The 18,720-nt window shown below is 51.7% G+C and overlaps 1 protein-coding gene across 1 annotated transcript in view; it reads left to right on the plus strand.

The window, feature by feature from the left end:
* The window catches only part of LOC121276838 (alanine--glyoxylate aminotransferase 2, mitochondrial-like), a 47,253-nt gene that overhangs the window by 1,279 nt on the left and 27,254 nt on the right, over positions 1-18,720 (plus strand). The window contains exons 2-4 of the mRNA XM_041185382.1: positions 1,995-2,091; positions 8,389-8,481; positions 10,249-10,381. Of these exons, the coding sequence (XP_041041316.1) occupies positions 1,995-2,091; positions 8,389-8,481; positions 10,249-10,381 (323 nt within the window). The remainder of the gene's footprint in view (positions 1-1,994; positions 2,092-8,388; positions 8,482-10,248; positions 10,382-18,720) is intronic.

The raw sequence follows: 18,720 nt of genomic DNA on the forward strand, positions 1-18,720 counted from the left end.
GGGAGTGGGGTGGGGTGAGGGAGTGGGGGTGGGGTGAGGGAGTGGGGGTGGGTGAGGGAGTGGGGGTGGGGTGAGGGAGTGGGGGTGGGGGTGATGTGTGGGAGTGGGGGTGGGTGAGGGAGTGGGGGTGGGTGAGGGGGTGGGGGTGGGGGTGGGTGAGGGGGTGGGGGGTGGGGGTGGGTGTGGGGGTGGGGGTGGGTTTGGGGGGTGGGGGTGGGGGTGGGTGAGGGAGTGGGGGTGGGTGAGGGGGTGGGGGTGGGTGAGGGGGTGGGGGTAGGTGAGGGAGTGGGGGTGGGTGAGGGGGTGGGGGTGGGGGTGGGTGAGGGGGTTGTGGTGGGGGTGGGTGAGGGAGTGGGGGTGGGTGAGGGGGTGGGGGTGGGGGTGTGGGTGAGGGAGTGGGGGTGGGTGAGGGGGTGGGGGTGGGGGTGGGTGAGGGGGTGGGGGTGGGGGTGTGGGTGAGGGAGTGGGGGTGGGTGAGGGGGTGGGGGTGGGGGTGGTTGAGGGGGTGGGGGTGGGTGAGGGGGTGGGGGTGGGTGAGGGAGTGGGGGGTGGGGGTGGGTTTGGGGGGTGGGGGTGGGGGTGGGTGAGGGGGTGGGGGTGGGGGTGTGGGTGAGGGAGTGGAGGTGGGTGAGGGGGTGGGGGTGGGTGAGGGGGTGGGGGTGGGGGTCGGTGAGGGGGTGGGGGTGGGGGTGGGTGAGGGGGTAGGGGTGGGTGAGGGAGTGGGTGAGGGAGTGGGGGTGGGTGAGGGGGTGGGTGAGGGGGTGGGTGAGGGGGTGGGGGTGGGTGAGGGGGTGGGGGTGGGTGAGGGGGTGGGGGTGGGGGGTGGGTGAGGGGGTGGGTGAGGGGGTGGGTGAGGGGAGTGGGGGTGGGTGAGGGGGTGGGGGTGGGTGAGGGGGTGGGGGTGGGGGTGGGTGAGGGAGTGGGGGTGGGTGAGGGGGTGGGGGTGGGTGTGGGGGTGGGGGTGGGGGTGGGTGAGGGGGTGGGGGTGGGTGAGGGGGTGGGGGTGGGTGAGGGGGTGGGGGTGGGGGTGGGGGTGGGTGAGGGGGTGGGGGAGGGTGAGGGGGTGGGGGTGGGTGAGGGAGTGGGGGTGGGGGTGGGTGAGGGGAGTGGGGGTGGGTGAGGGGGGTGGGGGTGGGTGAGGGGGTGGGGGTGGGTGAGGGAGTGGGGGTGGGTGAGGGGGTGGGGGTGGGGGTGGGTGAGGGGGTTGTGGTGGGGGTGGGGTGAGGGAGTGGGGGTGGGTGAGGGGGGGTGGGGGTGGGGGTGTGGGTGAGGGGTGGGGGTGGGTGAGGGGGTGGGGGTGGGGGTGTGGGTGAGGGAGTGGGGGTGGGTGAGGGGGTGGGGGTGGGGGTGAGGGGGTGGGGGTGGGGGGTGGGTGAGGGGGGGGGGGGTGGGTGAGGGGGTGGGGGTTGGGGGTGGGGGTGGTTGAGGGGGGTGGGGGTGGGTGAGGGGGTGGGGGTGGGTGAGGGAGTGGGGGTGGGGGTGGGTTTGGGGGGTGGGGGTGGGGGTGGGTGAGGGGGTGGGGGTGGGTGAGGGAGTGGGGGTGGGGGTGGGTGAGGGGGTGGGGGTGGGTTTGGGGGGTGGGGGTGGGGGTGGGTGAGGGGGTGGGGTGGGGGTGGGTGAGGGGGTGGGGGTGGGTTTGGGGGGTGGGGGTGGGGGTGGGTGAGGGGGTGGGGGTGGGTGAGGGGGGTGGGGGTGGGGGTGGGTTTGGGGGGTGGGGGTGGGTGAGGGGGTGGGGGTGGGTGAGGGAGTGGGGGTGGGGGTGGGTTTGGGGGGTTGGGGTGGGGGTGGGTGAGGTGGTGGGTGTGGGGGTGGGGGTGGGTGAGGGGGTGGGTGAGGGAGTGGGGGTGGGTGAGGGGGTGGGGGTGGGGGTGGGTGAGGGGGTGGGGGTGGGTGAGGGGGTGGGGGTGGGGTGAGGCGGGGGGGCAGGGGTCCGGATTCCTTAGCAGCGTCTGATTGGTCAATGAGTTAGTCTCTTCCTTCCTTGTATCAGACAGTTGCCAGGCCAAGGACGCCTACATTGGACAGCTTCACACAACCCTCCAGTCTGCTGTACCCAGTCGAGTGGCTGGATTCATTGCTGAACCCATCCAGGTAAGAAGCAGATCAGAGACGTTCAGCTGAGGAACCTTTGTTAGAAAGACACTGGTATTGTGGGAGGGAACAGGAAGGGGATAAGGTTCATTGTGTTATGATCCTCAGACAGGTCCTGGGATGTGGCCGGGGTCGTCTGTTAAGTTCGTTTGAAGTAGTTAAAACACCTGCTTTTGGAATAAAGCCAAAATATTCCATGGGTTTTGAACAGATATGGTAAACTTTACAATACAAGTTAGAAAAGTAAAACAATCTACTATATACTTATGTGCATGTGTATGTTCTAATATTTCGAATTAACACGAGGCACACATGAATGAACAAACAGACTACGGTCGAACAGCCCACACTGCACATCGAATGGCAAATGCGATAAAGACAGATTCCTTGGGTTTTCAGCAGCCCCCACAGATGTCAGGGACACTGAGTCACTAAATCTCATTAATACTCTGTCCCCTTCACAACAGATTCCAATTCTGCACTTTCCAAGATCTAGCCTCAGAACTCCTTCAAAGCCACTCCAACTCAGACTACCTCAATGACAGTTCACCTCCTGGTAGTTTAAACAGTGGCATCAAGGAACCCTAGCAGAACTGGAGTCAATGGGAATCAGGGGGAAAACTCTCCACTGCTTGGAGTCATACCTAGCTCAAAGGAAGATGGTTGTGGTTGTTGGAGGTCAGTCATCTCAGCTCCAGGACAACTCTGCAGGAGTTCCTCAGGGTAGTGTCCTCGACCCAACCATCTTCAGCTGCTTCATCAATGACCTTCCTTCCATCATAAGGTCAGAAGTGGGGATGTTCGCTGATGATTGCACAATGTTCAGCACCATTCACGACTCCTCAGATACTGAAGCAGTCCATGTCCAAATGCAGCAAGATCTGGACAATATCCAGGCTTGGGCTGACAAGTGGCAAGTAACATTCACACCACACAAGTGTCAGACAATGTCCATCTCCAACAAGAGAGAATCCAACCATCGCCCCTTGATGTTCAATGGCATTACCATCACTAAATCCCTTACTATCAACATCCTGGGGGTTACCATTGACCAGAAACTAACTGGACTAGCCATATAAATACTGTGGCTACAAGAGCAGGTCAGAAGTTAGGAATCCTGTGGCAAGTAACTCACCTCCTGACTCCCCAAAGCCTGTCCACCATCTACGAGGCACAAGTCAGGAGTGTGATGGAATACTCCCCAATTGCCTGGATGAGTCCACAACACTGAAGAAACTTGACACCATCCAGGACAAAGCAGCCCACTTGATTGGCACCACATCCACAAATATTCACTCCCTCCACAACCAACGCACTCTCAGCTGCACTGAACTATCAGTGGCTCTGAGGGTTTCTCGTAGCACAAACCTTTGCCACAGTGTGGAGCCACCAAACAGCTCCTGGGCCCTAGCTGCACAGCCAGTACACAGCACTATTGCTGCCTGGAATCTCTTCCCTGACTGACACCACTAACTGACCCTTGAACAACTCTTCACTGACCCGGGAACTGCTCTGGGGTATCTATCAACACCCTCCCAGTGGGTCCAACCCCTGGTACTAAGCAGCAACCACTGTGACAGCATTGGAACATCCTGTCCCTTAACTATTACAATCTCCACAGAGACACACACATCAATGGATTTCCTAACAATTGGGATTGTGTACAGTGGGAGTGAACGGGAAGGGGTTTGGTTCCATTGGGGTTGTGTACAATGGGAGTGAACGGGAATGGGTTTGGGATTGGGATTGTGTACAGTGGGAGTGAACGGGAAGGGGTTTGGGATTGGGATTGTGTACAGTGGGAGTGAACGGGAAGGGGTTTGGGATTGGGATTGTGTACAGTGGGAGTGAACGGGAAGGGGTTTGGGATTGGGGTTGTGTACAGTGGGAGTGAACGGGAAGGGGTTTGGGATTGGGATTGTGTACAGTGGGAGTGAACGGGAAGGGGTTTGGGTCCATTGGGATTGTGTACAGTGGGAATGAACAGGAAGGGGTTTGGGTCCATTGGGATTGTGTACAGTGGGAGTGAACGGGAAGGGGTTTGGGTCCATTGGGATTGTGTACAGTGGGAGTGAACGGGAAGGGGTTTGGGTCCATTCGGATTGTGTACAGTGGGAGTGAACGGGAAGGGGTTTGGGTCATTGGGATTGTGTACAGTGGGAGTGAACGGGAAGGGGTTTGGGTACATTGGGATTGTGTACAGTGGGAGTGAACGAGAAGGGGTTTGGGTTCATTGGGATTGCGTACAGTGGGAGTGAACGGGAAGGGGTTTGGGATTGTGTACGGTGGGAGTGAACAGGAAGGGGTTTGGGATTGGGATTGTGTACAGTGGGAGTAAACGGGAAGAGGTTTGGGTCCATTGGGGTTGTGTACAGTGGGAGTGAACGGGAAGGGGTTTGGGATTGGGATTGTGTACAGTGGGAGTGAACGGGAATGGGTTTGGGATTGGGATTGTGTACAGTGGGAGTGAACGGGAAGGGGTTTGGGTCCATTGGGATTGTGTACAGTGGGAATGAACAGGAAGGGGTTTGGGTCCATTGGGATTGTGTACAGTGGGAGTGAACGGGAAGGGGTTTGGGTCCATTGGGATTGTGTACAGTGGGAGTGAACGGGAAGGGGTTTGGGTCCATTCGGATTGTGTACAGTGGGAGTGAACGGGAAGGGGTTTGGGATTGGGATTGTGTACAGTGGGAGTGAACGGGAAGGGGTTTGGGTACATTGGGATTGTGTACAGTGGGAGTGAACGGGAAGGGGTTTGGGTTCATTGGGATTGTGTACAGTGGGATGAACGAGAAGGGGTTTGGGTTCATTGGGATTGCGTACAGTGGGAGTGAACGGGAAGGGGTTTGGGATTGTGTACGGTGGGAGTGAACAGGAAGGGGTTTGGGATTGGGATTGTGTACAGTGGGAGTAAACGGGAAGGGGTTTGGGTCCATTGGGGTTGTGTACAGTGGGAGTGAACGGGAAGGGGTTTGGGATTGGGATTGTGTACAGTGGGAGTGAACGGTAATGGGTTTGGGATTGGGATTGTGTACAGTGGGAGTGAACGGGAAGGGGTTTGGGTACATTGGGATTGTGTACAGTGGGAGTGAACGAGAAGGGGTTTGGGTTCATTGGGATTGTGTACAGTGGGAGTGAACGGGAAGGGGTTTGGGATTGTGTACAGTGGGAGTGAACAGGAAGGGGTTTGGGATTGGGATTGTGTATAGTGGGAGTAAACGGGAAGGGGTTTGGGTCCATTGGGGTTGTGTACAGTGGGATGAACGGGAAGGGGTTTGGGATTGGGATTGCGTACAGTGGGAGTGAATGGGAATGGGTTTGGGATTGGGATTGTGTACAGTGGGAGTGAATGGGAAGGGGTTTGGGTTCATTGTGATTGTGTACAGTGGGAGTGAACAGGAAGGGGTTTGGTTACATTGGGATTGTGTACAGTGGGAGTGAACGGGAAGGGGTTTGGGATTGGGATTGTGTACAGTGGGAGTAAACGGGAAGGGGTTTGGGTCCATTGGGGTTGTGTACAGTGGGAGTGAACGGGAAGGGGTTTGGGTTCATTGGGATTGTGTACAGTGGGAGTGAACGGGAAGGGGTTTGGGTCCATTGGGATTGTGTACAGTGGGAGTGAAAGGGAAGGGATTTGCGTCCATTGGGATTGTGTACAGTGGGAGTGAACCGGAAGGGGTTTGGTTCCATTGGGATTGTGTACAGTGGGAGTGAACGGGAAGTGGTTTGGGTCCATTGGGATTGTGTACAGTGGGAGTGAACGGGAAGTGGTTTGGGTTCATTGGGATTGTGTACAGTGGGAGTGAACGGGAAGGGGTTTGGATCCATTGGGATTGTGTACAGTGGGAGTGAACGAGAAGGGGTTTGGGATTGGGATTGTGTACAGTGGGAGTGAACGAGAAGGGGTTTGGGTTCATTGGGATTGTTTACAGTGGGAATGAACGGGAAGTGGTTTTGGTTCATTGGGATTGTGTACAGTGGGAGTGAACGGGAAGGGGTTTGGGTTCATTGGGATTGTGTACAGTGGGAGTGAACGGGATGGGGTTTGGGATTTTGTACAGTGGGAGTGAACGGGAAGGGGTTTGGGTTCATTGGGATTGTGTACAGTGGGAATGAACGGGAAGGGGTTTGGGTCCATTGGGATTGTGTACAGTGGGAATGAACGGGAAGGGGTTTGGGTCCATTGGGATTGTGTACAGTGGGAGTGAACGGGAAGGGGTTTAGGTCCATTGGGATTGTGTACAGTGGGATGAACGGGAAGGGGTTTGGGTCCATTGGGATTGTGTACAGTGGGAATGAACGGGATGGGGTTTGGTCCATTGGGATTGTGTACACTGGGAGTGAACAGGAAGGGATTTGGATCCATTGGGATTGTGTACAGTGGGAGTGAACGGGAAGGGGTTTGGGATTGGGATTGTGTATAGTGGGAGTGAACGGGAAGGGATTTGGGATTGGGATTGTGTATAGTGGGAGTGAACCGGAAGGGGTTTGGGATTTTGTTCAGTGGGCATGAGCCGGAAGGGGTTTGGAATTGGGATTGTGTACAGTGAGAGTGAACTGGAAGGTGTTTGGTTCCATTGGGATTGTGTACAGTGGGAGTGAATAGGAAGGGGTTTGGGTCCATTGGGATTGTGTACAGTGGGAATGAACTGGAAGGTTTGGGTCCATTGGGATTGTGTACAGTGGGAGTGAACGGGAAGGGGTTTGGTTCCATTGGGATTGTGTACAGTGGGATGAACGGGAAGGGGTTTGGGTCCATTGGGATTGTGTACAGTAGGAATGAACGGGATGGGGTTTGGGTCCATTGGGATTGTGTACAGTGGGAGTGAACGGGAAGTGGTTTTGGTCCATTGGGATTGTGTACAGTGGGAGTGAACGGGAAGGGGTTTGGGTTCATTGGGATTGTGTACAGTGGGAGTGAACGGGAAGGGGTTTGGATCCATTGGGATTGTGTACAGTGGGATGAACGGGAAGGGATTTGCGTCCATTGGGATTGTGTACAGTGGGAGTGAACGGGAAGTGGTTTTGGTCCATTGGGATTGTGTACAGTGGGAGTGAACGGGAAGGGGTTTGGGTTCATTGGGATTGTGTACAGTGGGAGTGAACGGGAAGGGGTTTGGATCCATTGGGATTGTGTACAGTGGGAGTGAACGGGAAGGGATTTGCGTCCATTGGGATTGTGTACAGTGGGAGTGAACGGGAAGGGGTTTGGGTCCATTGGGGTTGTGTACAGTGGGAGTGAACGGGAAGAGGTTTGGGTCCATTGGGGTTGTGTACAGTGGGAGTGAACGGGAAGGGGTTTGGGTCCATTGGGGTTGTGTACAGTGGGAGTGAACGGGAAGGGGTTTGGGTTCATTGGGATTGTGTACAGTGGGAGTGAACGGGAAGGGGTTTGGATCCATTGGGATTGTGTACAATGGGAGTGAACAGGAAGGGATTTGCGTCCATTGGGATTGTGTACAGTGGGAGTGAACGGGAAGGGGTTTGGGTCCATTGGGGTTGTGTACAGTGGGAGTGAACGGGAAGAGGTTTGGGTCCATTGGGGTTGTGTACAGTGGGAGTGAACGGGAAGGGGTTTGGGTCCATTGGGGTTGTGTACAGTGGGAGTGAACGGGAAGGGGTTTGGGTCCATTGGGGTTGTGTACTGTTGGGGTGAATGGGAAGTGGTTTGGGTTCATTGGGATTGTGTACAGTGGGGGTGAACGGGAAGAGGTTTGGGTCCATTGGGGTTGTGTACTGTTGGGGTGAATGGGAAGTGGTTTGGGTTCATTGGGATTGTGTACAGTGGGAGTGAACGGGAAGAGGTTTGGGTCCATTGGGGTTGTGTACAGTGGGAGTGAACGGGAAGAGGTTTGGGTCCATTGGGGTTGTGTACAGTGGGAGTGAACGGGAAGGGGTTTGGGATTGGGATTGTGTACAGTGGGCGTGAATGGGAAGGGGTTTGGGATTGGGATTGTGTGCAGTGGGGGTGAATGGGAAAAGGTTTGTGCACAGTTGGATGGTCAGGAAGGTAGTGGTGAATTGGGAGTGTTTCCCGGGATCCATTGCTGTCTTTGTGGATTGGTTCTGATATTTGGGGTTTATTTTCAGTATCTTGGTGGCTAGTCTGCTGTGAATTACTCTGATGACAATACTGCAGGGGGTCTCACATTGTTTAATATGCAGGTTTTGAGCTGGTTTTTAATGCCAGTGTTTGTCACAATGTAACAATATCAAATAATGATGGATTGTATTTGTTCACAATGGGTTCTCCGAGACTGGGATATAATGAATAAGGATTGGATTGTCTCTCCACAGGGTGTCAATGGGATTGTGCAATATCCTAAAGGATTTCTGAAGGAGGTCCAGGAGATTATTCGAGAAAGAGGAGGATTATACATATCTGATGAGGTGAGAGATACACAGGGGCTCATCATGGATCTTTCATGTGATGGTAATTTATTAATTAAGGGGAACATCTCACTGTGGATATTTGATACGGATATTAACTGAAAATTTCCTGGAATTGGGAATTCTGCAGAGTATTCTATTGGGAATTCCAAGGTTTTGCCAGGAATTTGATAATATACTAAGAGTTTTGGGGAATGTGGAAAGGTTTTTAATACCATTGGAAGAGCAGCAGCTGCCCCAGTATCATTATATTATTGTTACAATTGGAAGATTTATAAGATTATTATGTTTTAAGACTGTATCTTTTTGTTTATAAGGGTGTTATAGTTTGGGACTGTATCTTTAAATGCAAATGAAGGGGGTCATGAGACATGTGTCTGACAGTAAACCTTGGTTGTTTAATTGTTAGAGATCAGAAGACCCAGACTGTTTAATTGAGAGGGAGGTGGAAGATACTTACACACATGGATAATGACAGTAGTTTCTAAATCTATAATGATATGACCCAACGTCCCAGAAAGGTGTTATTGATATTAAATTATAAACAGTTGCATTGCAAACTATCCCTTTACTTATAAAATGGAAGATAGTCGGGATCAAAGATAACTGGTTAACATTTCTACTTAGATACAAGGCTGTGTTTCCCATTGCCATGGAGAAGAGGGTAGAGGAAGCCATTTTGAGATCAGGTTACAGACTTCCTTATAAACCCAGAAATATCACAGACAGAAGGAAGTTGCAGTTTTGTCTTGTGGTTCCTGGAAAACTGAGAAATAGAGAGAGCAAAAGATGGAATTAGCCTGGCCTGCACCTTAAGCGGAGAACATGCTGACCCTATCACTCACCATGTGGAATGCGGATTGAAGGCTGTGTTCACGAAGGGTTAAAGGAGGCTGGATGATTTGCCTAGATTGGAGCTAAAGGAAGAAATCTACAATGTAACTCTGAGTGAGAGAGAGAGTTCAGTGATTAGAAGTTACCCAACTGGGAAAATATAAGGGATCAAACCCGTTTGAAGCTGGGAGTAACTGGGAGTTTATGGTATAAGGACTGTAACTCCACACAGTAATGATGTACCATAATTAACAAGCTGTCATTTATTTCTATAGTTTAAAGTACAAGTTGTGTACAAGAGAAAAAGGTGTTTGGTCAATAGTGTTTTGTTTGTTATTTGATACTATAAAATTTCTTTTTAAAAATGAAATCTTGATACATCATCCTCTCAGTTAATAACTGGAGGTTTGAGTGTCCCGAAACCATTCTCAGTCTCAGTGGAGATTGGAATATTATAAATAACTCATTACAAAAGGTTAACTGGTTGTTTTCTTTAATCCTGTCGACTATCTTCAGATAAACAGAGACCACATTTCAGATCGAATCCACTGAGCAGGAAGCAGAGCAATAACAGGAACAGGAGGAGGCCATTCGGCCCCTCAACTCTAATTGCTATACATCCACTTTTGTTCCATTTCTCCTGATAGTTTCGATTAACAGAAATCTAACAATCTCTGATTTAAAATGAATAATTGCTGATTGTGAATGGTTAAGGTGAGTGGGGGAGTGGGTCACAGGGGGCGGGGGAGGGGACAGGCTGGGGGAAGGGGAGAAGGATGGTGATGGTGGCAGGTCATTGGAAAGGGGTCTTGGCTGACTTGGATCCCTCCTGCCATGTTGAGAGGGAAGGATTAACACCAGCCCCTCTGATTTGTCAAATCTGGTGAAGGCAGTGTTAGCTTGACCCATGACATTGTGCAATGTCCTTCACAGGTTCAAACTGGATTCGGCCGCTTGGGGAGTCATTATTGGGGTTTCCAGGCACATGGAGTGAAACCAGATATTGTCACCATGGCAAAGGGAATTGGCAACGGATTTCCCATGGGCGCTGTGGTTACCACACCTGGTGAGTTAATTGGGCACATGTCGTTCAAAGGTCAGGGGTTAAGCAGACTAAAGTCACCTGTGACAGGTGGAAGAATGGCCAACCCCTCCCAGTGAGTGAGAGCCAGACCATGAGATCCAGGTTCAACCTCAATCCCACAGGATTAAAGAGACGCCATCGTCTAGACAACCAGCGATGAACATCAGGCAAGGGGGGGTGGGGAGAGGGTTGTGAGGGGACAAGGGATGGGGGGAAATTGGGAAAGTGGGTTTATAAGTAGCCCCTCTCTCTCCCGCTGGATGTTTCATGTCAGAGGTACTGATACTGAGCATGCCCTGTCACTCAATTCTCAAATTAAATATCAACCAAATCCTGGATGAATAGTTCAGACAGCAAGAGGTCAAATCCCAGCCTGGTCAGTTTGAAAATGTAAATATAGTTTTTTTCAGTGATTGCGACCATTTCAGCTGAGGCTTCTCAATGTCCCAGGTTTTGTAAGTGGTGGTGTTTCCATCTATCTGCTGCCCTTGTCCTTCTAGATGGTAGTGGTCATGGGTTTGGAAGGTGCTGTCTGTGGATCCTTGGTGAATTCCTGCAGTGCATCTTGTAGATGGTACACACTGCTGCTACTGTGCATCAGTGGTGGAGGGAGTGAATGTTTGTGGATGGGCTGCCAGTCAAGTGGGCTGCTTTGTCCTGGACAGTGTCAAGCTTCTTGAGTGTTGTGGGAGCTGCACTCATCCAGGCAAGTGGGGAGTATTCCATCACACTCCTGACTTGTACCTTGTGGATGGTGGACAGGCTTTGGGGAGTCAGGAGGTAAGTTAATCATCACAGGATTCCCAGCCTCTAACCTGCTATTGTAGCCACAGTATTTATATGGCTGGTCCAGTTCAGTTTCTGGAAGCCAGGAGTGTGATGGAATACTCTCCACTTGCCTGGATGAGTGCAGCTCCTACAACATTCAAGAAGCTGGACACCATCCAGGATAAAGCAGCCGCTTGATTGGCACCACATATACAAACATTCACTCCCTCCACCACCGACATACAGTAGCAGCAGTGTGTGTACCATCTACAAGATGCACTGCAGGAACTCACCAAGGATCCACAGACAGCACCTTCCAAACCCATGACCACTACCATCTAGAATGGTAAACCTCAGGGTGTTGGTAGTGGGGAATTCAGTGATGGTAATGCCATTGAACACCAAAGGGCGATGGTTGGATTCTCTGTTGTTGGAGATGGTCATTGCCTGGCACTTGTGTGGCATGAATGTTACTTGCCACTTGTCAGCCCAAGCCTGAATATTGTCCGGGTGTTGCTGTATTTGACATGGAAGCATCTGTGGAAAGAGAAACAGAGTTAATTTGTTAGTTCGAGGTTACCGTTCTTTAAAGTCAAGATAAAAGGTCATTGACCTGAAACGGTAACTCTGTTCTCCTCTCCACAGATGCTGCCAGACCTGCTGAATATTTCCAAAGTTTTCTGTTTTTATTTTAGATTTCCAAGATCTGAACAATCTTTCTTTTCCATGATTTATCGAGGAAACTTGGTGTACAATTGGTGGGATAGTTGAGGAGACTGGGTGTTGTGTACACTCGGTGGGATAGTTTGGGGAGATTAGGTGTTATGTACAATCGGTGGGATAGTTGAGGAGACTGGGAGTTGTGTACACTCGGTGGGATAGTTTGAGGAGATTGGGTGTTGTGTACACTCGGTGGGATAGTTGAGGAGACTGGGTGATGTGCACACTCGGTGGGATAGTTTGAGGAGATTGGGTGTTGTGTACACTCGGTAGGATAGTTTGGGGAGGTTGGGTGTTGTGTACACTCGGTGTGATAGTTAGGGGTGATTGGGTGTTGTGTAAACTCGATGGGATAGTTGAGGAGACTGGGTGTTGTGTACACTTGGTGGGATAGTTTGGGGTAGGTTGGGTGTTGTGTACACTCGGTGGGATAGTTTGAGGAGATTGGGTGTTGTGCACACTCGGTGAAATAGTTGAGGAGACTGGGTATTTTGTACACTCGGGGGATAGTTTGGGGAGATTGGCTGTTGTGTACCCTCCGTGGGAGAGTTTGAGGAGATTGGGTGATGTGTACACTCGGTGGAATAAGTTGGGGAGGTTGGGTGTTGAGTACAATCGGTGGGATAGTTGAGGAGACTGGGTGTTGAGTACGCTCGGTGGGATAGTTTGGGGAGATTGGGTGTTGTGTACACTCGGTGGGATAGTTTGAGGAGATTGGGTTTTGTGTCCACTCTGCGGGATAATTGAGGAGACTGGGTGTTGTGTACACTTGTTGGGATAGTTTGGGGAGAATGGGTGTTGTGTACACTCGGTGGGAGAGTTTGAGGAGATTGGGTGATGTGTACACTCGGTGGGATAGTTTGAGGAGATTGGGTGTTGTGTACTCTCGGTGGGATAGTTTGAGGAGATTGGGTGTTGTGTACACTCGGTGGGATAGTTTGAGGAGATTGGGTGTTGTGTACACTCAGTGGGATAGTTTGAGGAGATTGGGTGTTGTGTACACTCGGGATAGTTTGGGGAGAGTGGGTGTTGTGCACACTCAGTGGGATAGTTTGGGGAGATTGGGTGTTGTGTACACAAGGTGGGATAGTTTGGGGAGATTGGGTGTGGTGTATACTCGGTGTGATAGTTTGAGGAGATTGGGTGTTGTGTGCACTCGGTGGAATAGTTTGAGGAGATTGGGTGTTGTGTATCACTCAGTGGGACAGTTTGGGGAGATTGGGTGTTGTGTACACCCGATGTGATAGTTTGGGGAGATTGGGTGTTGTGTACACTCGGTGGGGTAGTTTGGGGAGATTTGGGGTTGTGTACACTCGGTGGGGTAGTTTGGGGAGATTGGGTGTTGTGTACACTCGGTGTGATAATTTGAGGAGATTGGGTGTGGTGTACATTCGATGGAATACTTTGGGGTGCTTGGGTGATGTGTACACTCAGTGGCGGAGTTTGGTGAGATTGGGTGCTGAGTACACTCGGTAGAATAGTTTGAGGAGATAGGGTATTGTGTACACTCGGTGGGATAGTTTGAGATGATTGGGTGTTGTGTACACTCGGTGCGAAAGTTTGAGGAGATTGTGTGTTGTGTAAACTTGGTGGGAGAGTTTGAGGAATTTGGCGCTGTGTACACGCGGTAGGATGGTTTGGGGAGATTGGTTGTTGTGTACACTCGGTGGGATAGTTTGAGGGGATTGAGTGTGGTGTACGCTAGGTGGGATGGTTTGTGGAGATTGGGTGTTGTGTACACTCAGTGGGATAGATTGGGGAGATTGGGTTTGGTGTATACTCAGTGTGATAGGTTGGGGAGATTGGGTGTTGTGTACCCTCCGTGGGAGAGTTTGAGGACATTGGGTGTTGTGTACACTCGGTGGGATAGTTGAGGAGACTGGGTGTTTTGTACACTCGGTGGGATTGTTTGAGGAGTTTGGGTGTTGTGTACGCTCGTTGGAATAGTTGAGGAGACTGTGTGCTGTGTGCACTCGGTGGGATAGTTTGGGGAGATTGGGTGTTGTGTACACTCCGTGAGAGAATTTGAGGAGACTGGGTGGTGTGTACACTCGGTGGGATAGTTTGGGGGAGATTCGGTGTTGTGTACACTCGGTGGGATAGTTTGAGGAGATTGGGTGTTGTGTACACTCGGTGGGGTAATTTGGGGACATTGGGTGTTGTGTACACTCGGTGGGGTAGTTTGGTGAGATTGGGTGTTGTGTACACTCGGCGGCGTAGTTTGAGGAGATTGGGTGTTCTTTACACTCGGTGGGATAGTTTGGGGAGAGTGGGTGTTGTGTACACTCGGTGGGATAGTTTGGGGAGATTGGGTGTATTGTATACTCGGTGTGATAGGTTGGGGAGATTGCGTGTTGTGTACACTCGGTGGAATAGTTTGAAGAGATTGGGTGTTGTGTACACGCTTTTGAACAGTTTGCGGAGATTGGGTGTTGTGTACACTCGGTGGAATAGTTTGTGGAGATTGGGTGTTGTGTACACTCGGTGGGACAGTTTGGGGAGATTGGGTGTTGTGTAGACTCGGTGGAATAGTTTGGGGAGGTTGGGTGTTGTGTACACTCGGTGGGGTAGTTTGGGGAGGTTGGGTGTTGTGTACACTCGGTGGGGTAGTTTGGGGAGGTTGGGTGTTGCGTGCACTCAGTGGGATAGTTTGGGGATGTTGGGTGTTGTGTACACTCGGTGGGTTAGTTTGAGGAGATTGGGTGTTGTGTACACTCGGTGAGGTAGCGTGGGGTGGTTGGGTTTTGCGTACACTTAGTGGGATAGTTTGGGGAGGTTGGGTGTTGTGTACACTCGGTGGAATATTTTGTGGAGATTGGGTGTTGTGTACACTCGGTGGGACAGTTTGGGGAGATTGGGTGTTGTGTACACTCGGTGGAATAGTTTGGGGAGGTTGGGTGTTGTGTACACTCGGTGGGGTAGTTTGGGGAGGTTGTGTGTTGTGTACACTCGGTGGGGTAGTTTGGGGAGATTGGGTGTTGTGTACACTCGGTGAGGTAGCTTGGGGTGGTTGGGTTTTGCGTACACTTAGTGGGATAGTTTGGCGAGGTTGGGTGTTGTGTACACTCGATGGAATAGTTTGGGGAGGTTGGCTGTTTTGTACACTTGGTAGAATAGTTTGGGGAGGTTGGGTGTTGTGTACACTCGGTGGGGTAGTTTGTGGAGATTGGGTATTGTGTTCACTCGATGTGATAGTTTGGGTGTTGTGTACACTCGGTGGAATCGTTTGGGGAGGTTGTGTGTTGTGTACACTTGGTGGAATAGTTTGGGGAGGTTGGGTGTTGTGTACACTCGGTGGGGTAGTTTGGGGAGATTGGGTGTTGTGTACACTTGGTGTGATAGTTTGGGGAGATTGGGTGTTGTGTACACTCGGTGGGATAGTTGAGGAGACTGGGTGTTTTGTACACTCGGTGGGATTGTTTGAGGAGTTTGGGTGTTGTGTACACTCGTTGGAATAGTTGAGGAGACTGTGTGCTGTGTGCACTCGGTGGGATAGTTTGGGGAGATTGGGTGTTGTGTACACTCCGTGGGAGAATTTGAGGAGATTGAGTGATGTGTACACTCGGTGGAATAGTTTGGGGAGTTTGGGTGTTGTGTACTCTCGGTGGGGTAGTTTGGGGAGTTTGGGTGTTGTGTACACTCGGTGGGGTAGTTTGGTGAGATTGGGTGTTGTGTACACTCGGCGGCGTAGTTTGGGGAGATTGGGTGTTCTTTACACTCGGTGGGATAGTTTGGGGAGAGTGGGTGTTGTGTACACTCGGTGGGATAGTTTGGGGAGATTGGGTGTTGTGTACACTCAGTGGGATAGTTTGGGGAGATTGGGGGTATTGTATACTCGGTGTGATAGGTTGGGGAGATTGCGTGTTGTGTACACTCGGTGGAATAGTTTGAAGAGATTGGGTGTTGTGTACACGCGTTGGGACAGTTTGCGGAGATTGGGTGTTGTGTACACTCGGTGGAATAGTTTGAAGAGATTGGGTGTTGTGTACACTCGGTGGGACAGTTTGGGGAGATTGGGTGTTGTGTACACTCGGTGGAATAGTTTGTGGAGATTGGGTGTTGTGTACACTCGGTGGGACAGTTTGGGGAGATTGGGTGTTGTGTAGACTCGGTGGAATAGTTTGGGGAGGTTGGGTGTTGTATACACTCGGTGGGGTAGTTTGGGGAGGTTGGGTGTTGTGTATACTCGGTGAGGTAGTTTGGGGAGGTTGGGTGTTGCGTGCACTCAGTGGGATAGTTTGGGGATGTTGGGTGTTGTGTACACTCGGTGGGTTAGTTTGAGGAGATTGGGTGTTGTGTACACTCGGTGAGGTAGCGTGGGGTGGTTGGGTTTTGCGTACACTTAGTGGGATAGTTTGGGGAGGTTGGGTGTTGTGTACACTCGGTGGAATAGTCTGTGGAGATTGGGTGTTGTGTACACTCGGTGGGACAGTTTGGGGTGATTGGGTGTTGTGTACACTCGGTGGAATAGTTTGGGGAGGTTGGGTGTTGTGTACACTCGGTGGGGTAGTTTGGGGAGGTTGGGTGTTGTGTACACTCGGTGGGGTAGTTTGGGGAGGTTGGGTGTTGCGTGCACTCAGTGGGATAGTTTGGGGATGTTGGGTGTTGTGTACACTCGGTGGGGTAGTTTGGGGAGATTGGGTGTTGTGTACACTCGGTGAGGTAGCTTGGGGTGGTTGGGTGTTGCGTGCACTCAGTGGGATAGTTTGGGGATGTTGGGTGTTGTGTACACTCGGTGGGTTAGTTTGGGGAGATTGGGTGTTGTGTAAAACTCGGTGAGGTAGCTTGGGGTGGTTGGGTTTTGCGTACAGTTAGTGGGATAGTTTCGGGAGGTTGGGTGTTGTGTACACTCGATGGAATAGTTTGGGGAGGTTGGCTGTTTTGTACACTCGGTGGAATCGTTTGGGGAGGTTGGGTGTTGTGTACACTCGATGGGGTAGTTTGGGGAGATTGGGTGTTGTGTACACTCGGTGTGATAGTTTGGGGAGATTGGGTGTTGTGTATACTCAGTGGGATAGTTGAGGAGACTGGGTGTTTTGTACACTCGGTGGGATTGTTTGAGGAGTTTGGGTGTTGTGTACACTCGTTGGAATAGTTGAGGAGACTGTGTGCTGTGTGCACTCGGTGGGATAGTTTGGGGAGATTGGGTGTTGTGAACACTCGGTGGAATAGTTTGGGGAGTTTGGGTGTTGTGTACTCTCGGTGGGGTAGTTTGGGGAGTTTGGGTGTTGTGTACACTCGGTTTGATAGTTTGGGGAGATTGGGTGTTGTGTTACACTCGGTGGAATAGTTTGGGGAGGTTGGGTGTTGTGTACACTTGGTGTAATAGATTGGTGAGGTTGGGTGTTGTCTACTCTCGATGGGGTAGTTTGGGGAGATTGGGAGTTGTGTACACTCAGTGTGACAGTTTGGGGGGATTGGGTGTTGTGTACACGCGGTGCAGTAGTTGAGGGGACTGGGTGGTGTGTGCACTCGGTGGGATAGTTTGAAGAGATTGGGTGTTGTGTACACTAGGTGGGATAGTAGAGAAGACTGGGTGTTGTGTACACTCGGTGGGATAGTTTGGGGAGATTGTGCGTTGTGTACACTCCGTGGGAGAGTTTGAGTAGATTGGGTGATGTGTACACTCAGTGGGAAAGTTTGAGGAGATTGTCTGTTGTGTACACTCGGTGGGATAGTTCGAGGAGATTGGGTGTTATGTACACTCGGTGGCGTAGTTTGAGGAGATTGGGTGTTGTGTACACTCAGTGGGATAGTTTAGGGAAAGTGGTTGTTGTGTACATTGGGTGGAATAGTTTTGGGAGATTGGGTGTGGTGTATACTCGGTGTGATAGTTTTGGGAGATTGGTTGTTGTGTACACTCGGTGGAATAGTTTGTGGAGATTGGGTGTTGTGTACACTCGCTGGAATAGTTTGAAGAGATTGGGTGTTGTGTACACGCGTTGGGACAGTTTGCGGAGATTGGGTGTTGTGTACACTCGGTGGAATAGTTTGTGGAGATTGGGTGTTGTGTACACTCGGTGGGACAGCTTGGGGAGATTGGGTGTTGTGTAGACTCGGTGGAATAGTTTGGGGAGGTTGGGTGTTGTATACACTCGGTGGGGTAGTTTGGGGAGGTTGGGTGTTGTGTATACTCGGTGGGGTAGTTTGGGGAGGTTGGGTGTTGCGTGCACTCAGTGGGATAGTTTGGGGATGTTGGGTGTTGTGTACACTCGGTGGGTTAGTTTGAGGAGATTGGGTGTTGTGTACACTCGGTGAGGTAGCGTGGGGTGGTTGGGTTTTGCGTACACTGAGTGGGATAGTTTGGGGAGGTTGGGTGTTGTGTACACTCGGTGGAATAGTTTGTGGAGATTGGGTGTTGTGTACACTCGGTGGGACAGTTTGGGGAGATTGGGTGTTGTGTACACTCGGTGGAATAGTTTGGGGAGGTTGGGTGTTGTGTACACTCGGTGGGGTAGTTTGGGGAGGTTGGGTGTTGTGTACACTCGGTGGGGTAGTTTGGGGAGGTTGGGTGTTGCGTGCACTCAGTGGGATAGTTTGGGGATGTTGGGTGTTGTGTACACTCGGTGGGGTAGTTTGGGGAGATTGGGTGTTGTGTACACTCGGTGAGGTAGCTTGGGGTGGTTGGGTGTTGCGTGCACTCAGTGGGATAGTTTGGGGATGTTGGGTGTTGTGTACACTCGGTGGGTTAGTTTGGGGAGATTGGGTGTTGTGTAAAACTCGGTGAGGTAGCTTGGGGTGGTTGGGTTTTGCGTACAGTTAGTGGGATAGTTTCGGGAGGTTGGGTGTTGTGTACACTCGATGGAATAGTTTGGGGAGGTTGGCTGTTTTGT

This window comes from Carcharodon carcharias, chromosome 4, assembly GCF_017639515.1.
Source record: "Carcharodon carcharias isolate sCarCar2 chromosome 4, sCarCar2.pri, whole genome shotgun sequence".
Lineage (NCBI taxonomy): Eukaryota > Metazoa > Chordata > Chondrichthyes > Lamniformes > Lamnidae > Carcharodon > Carcharodon carcharias.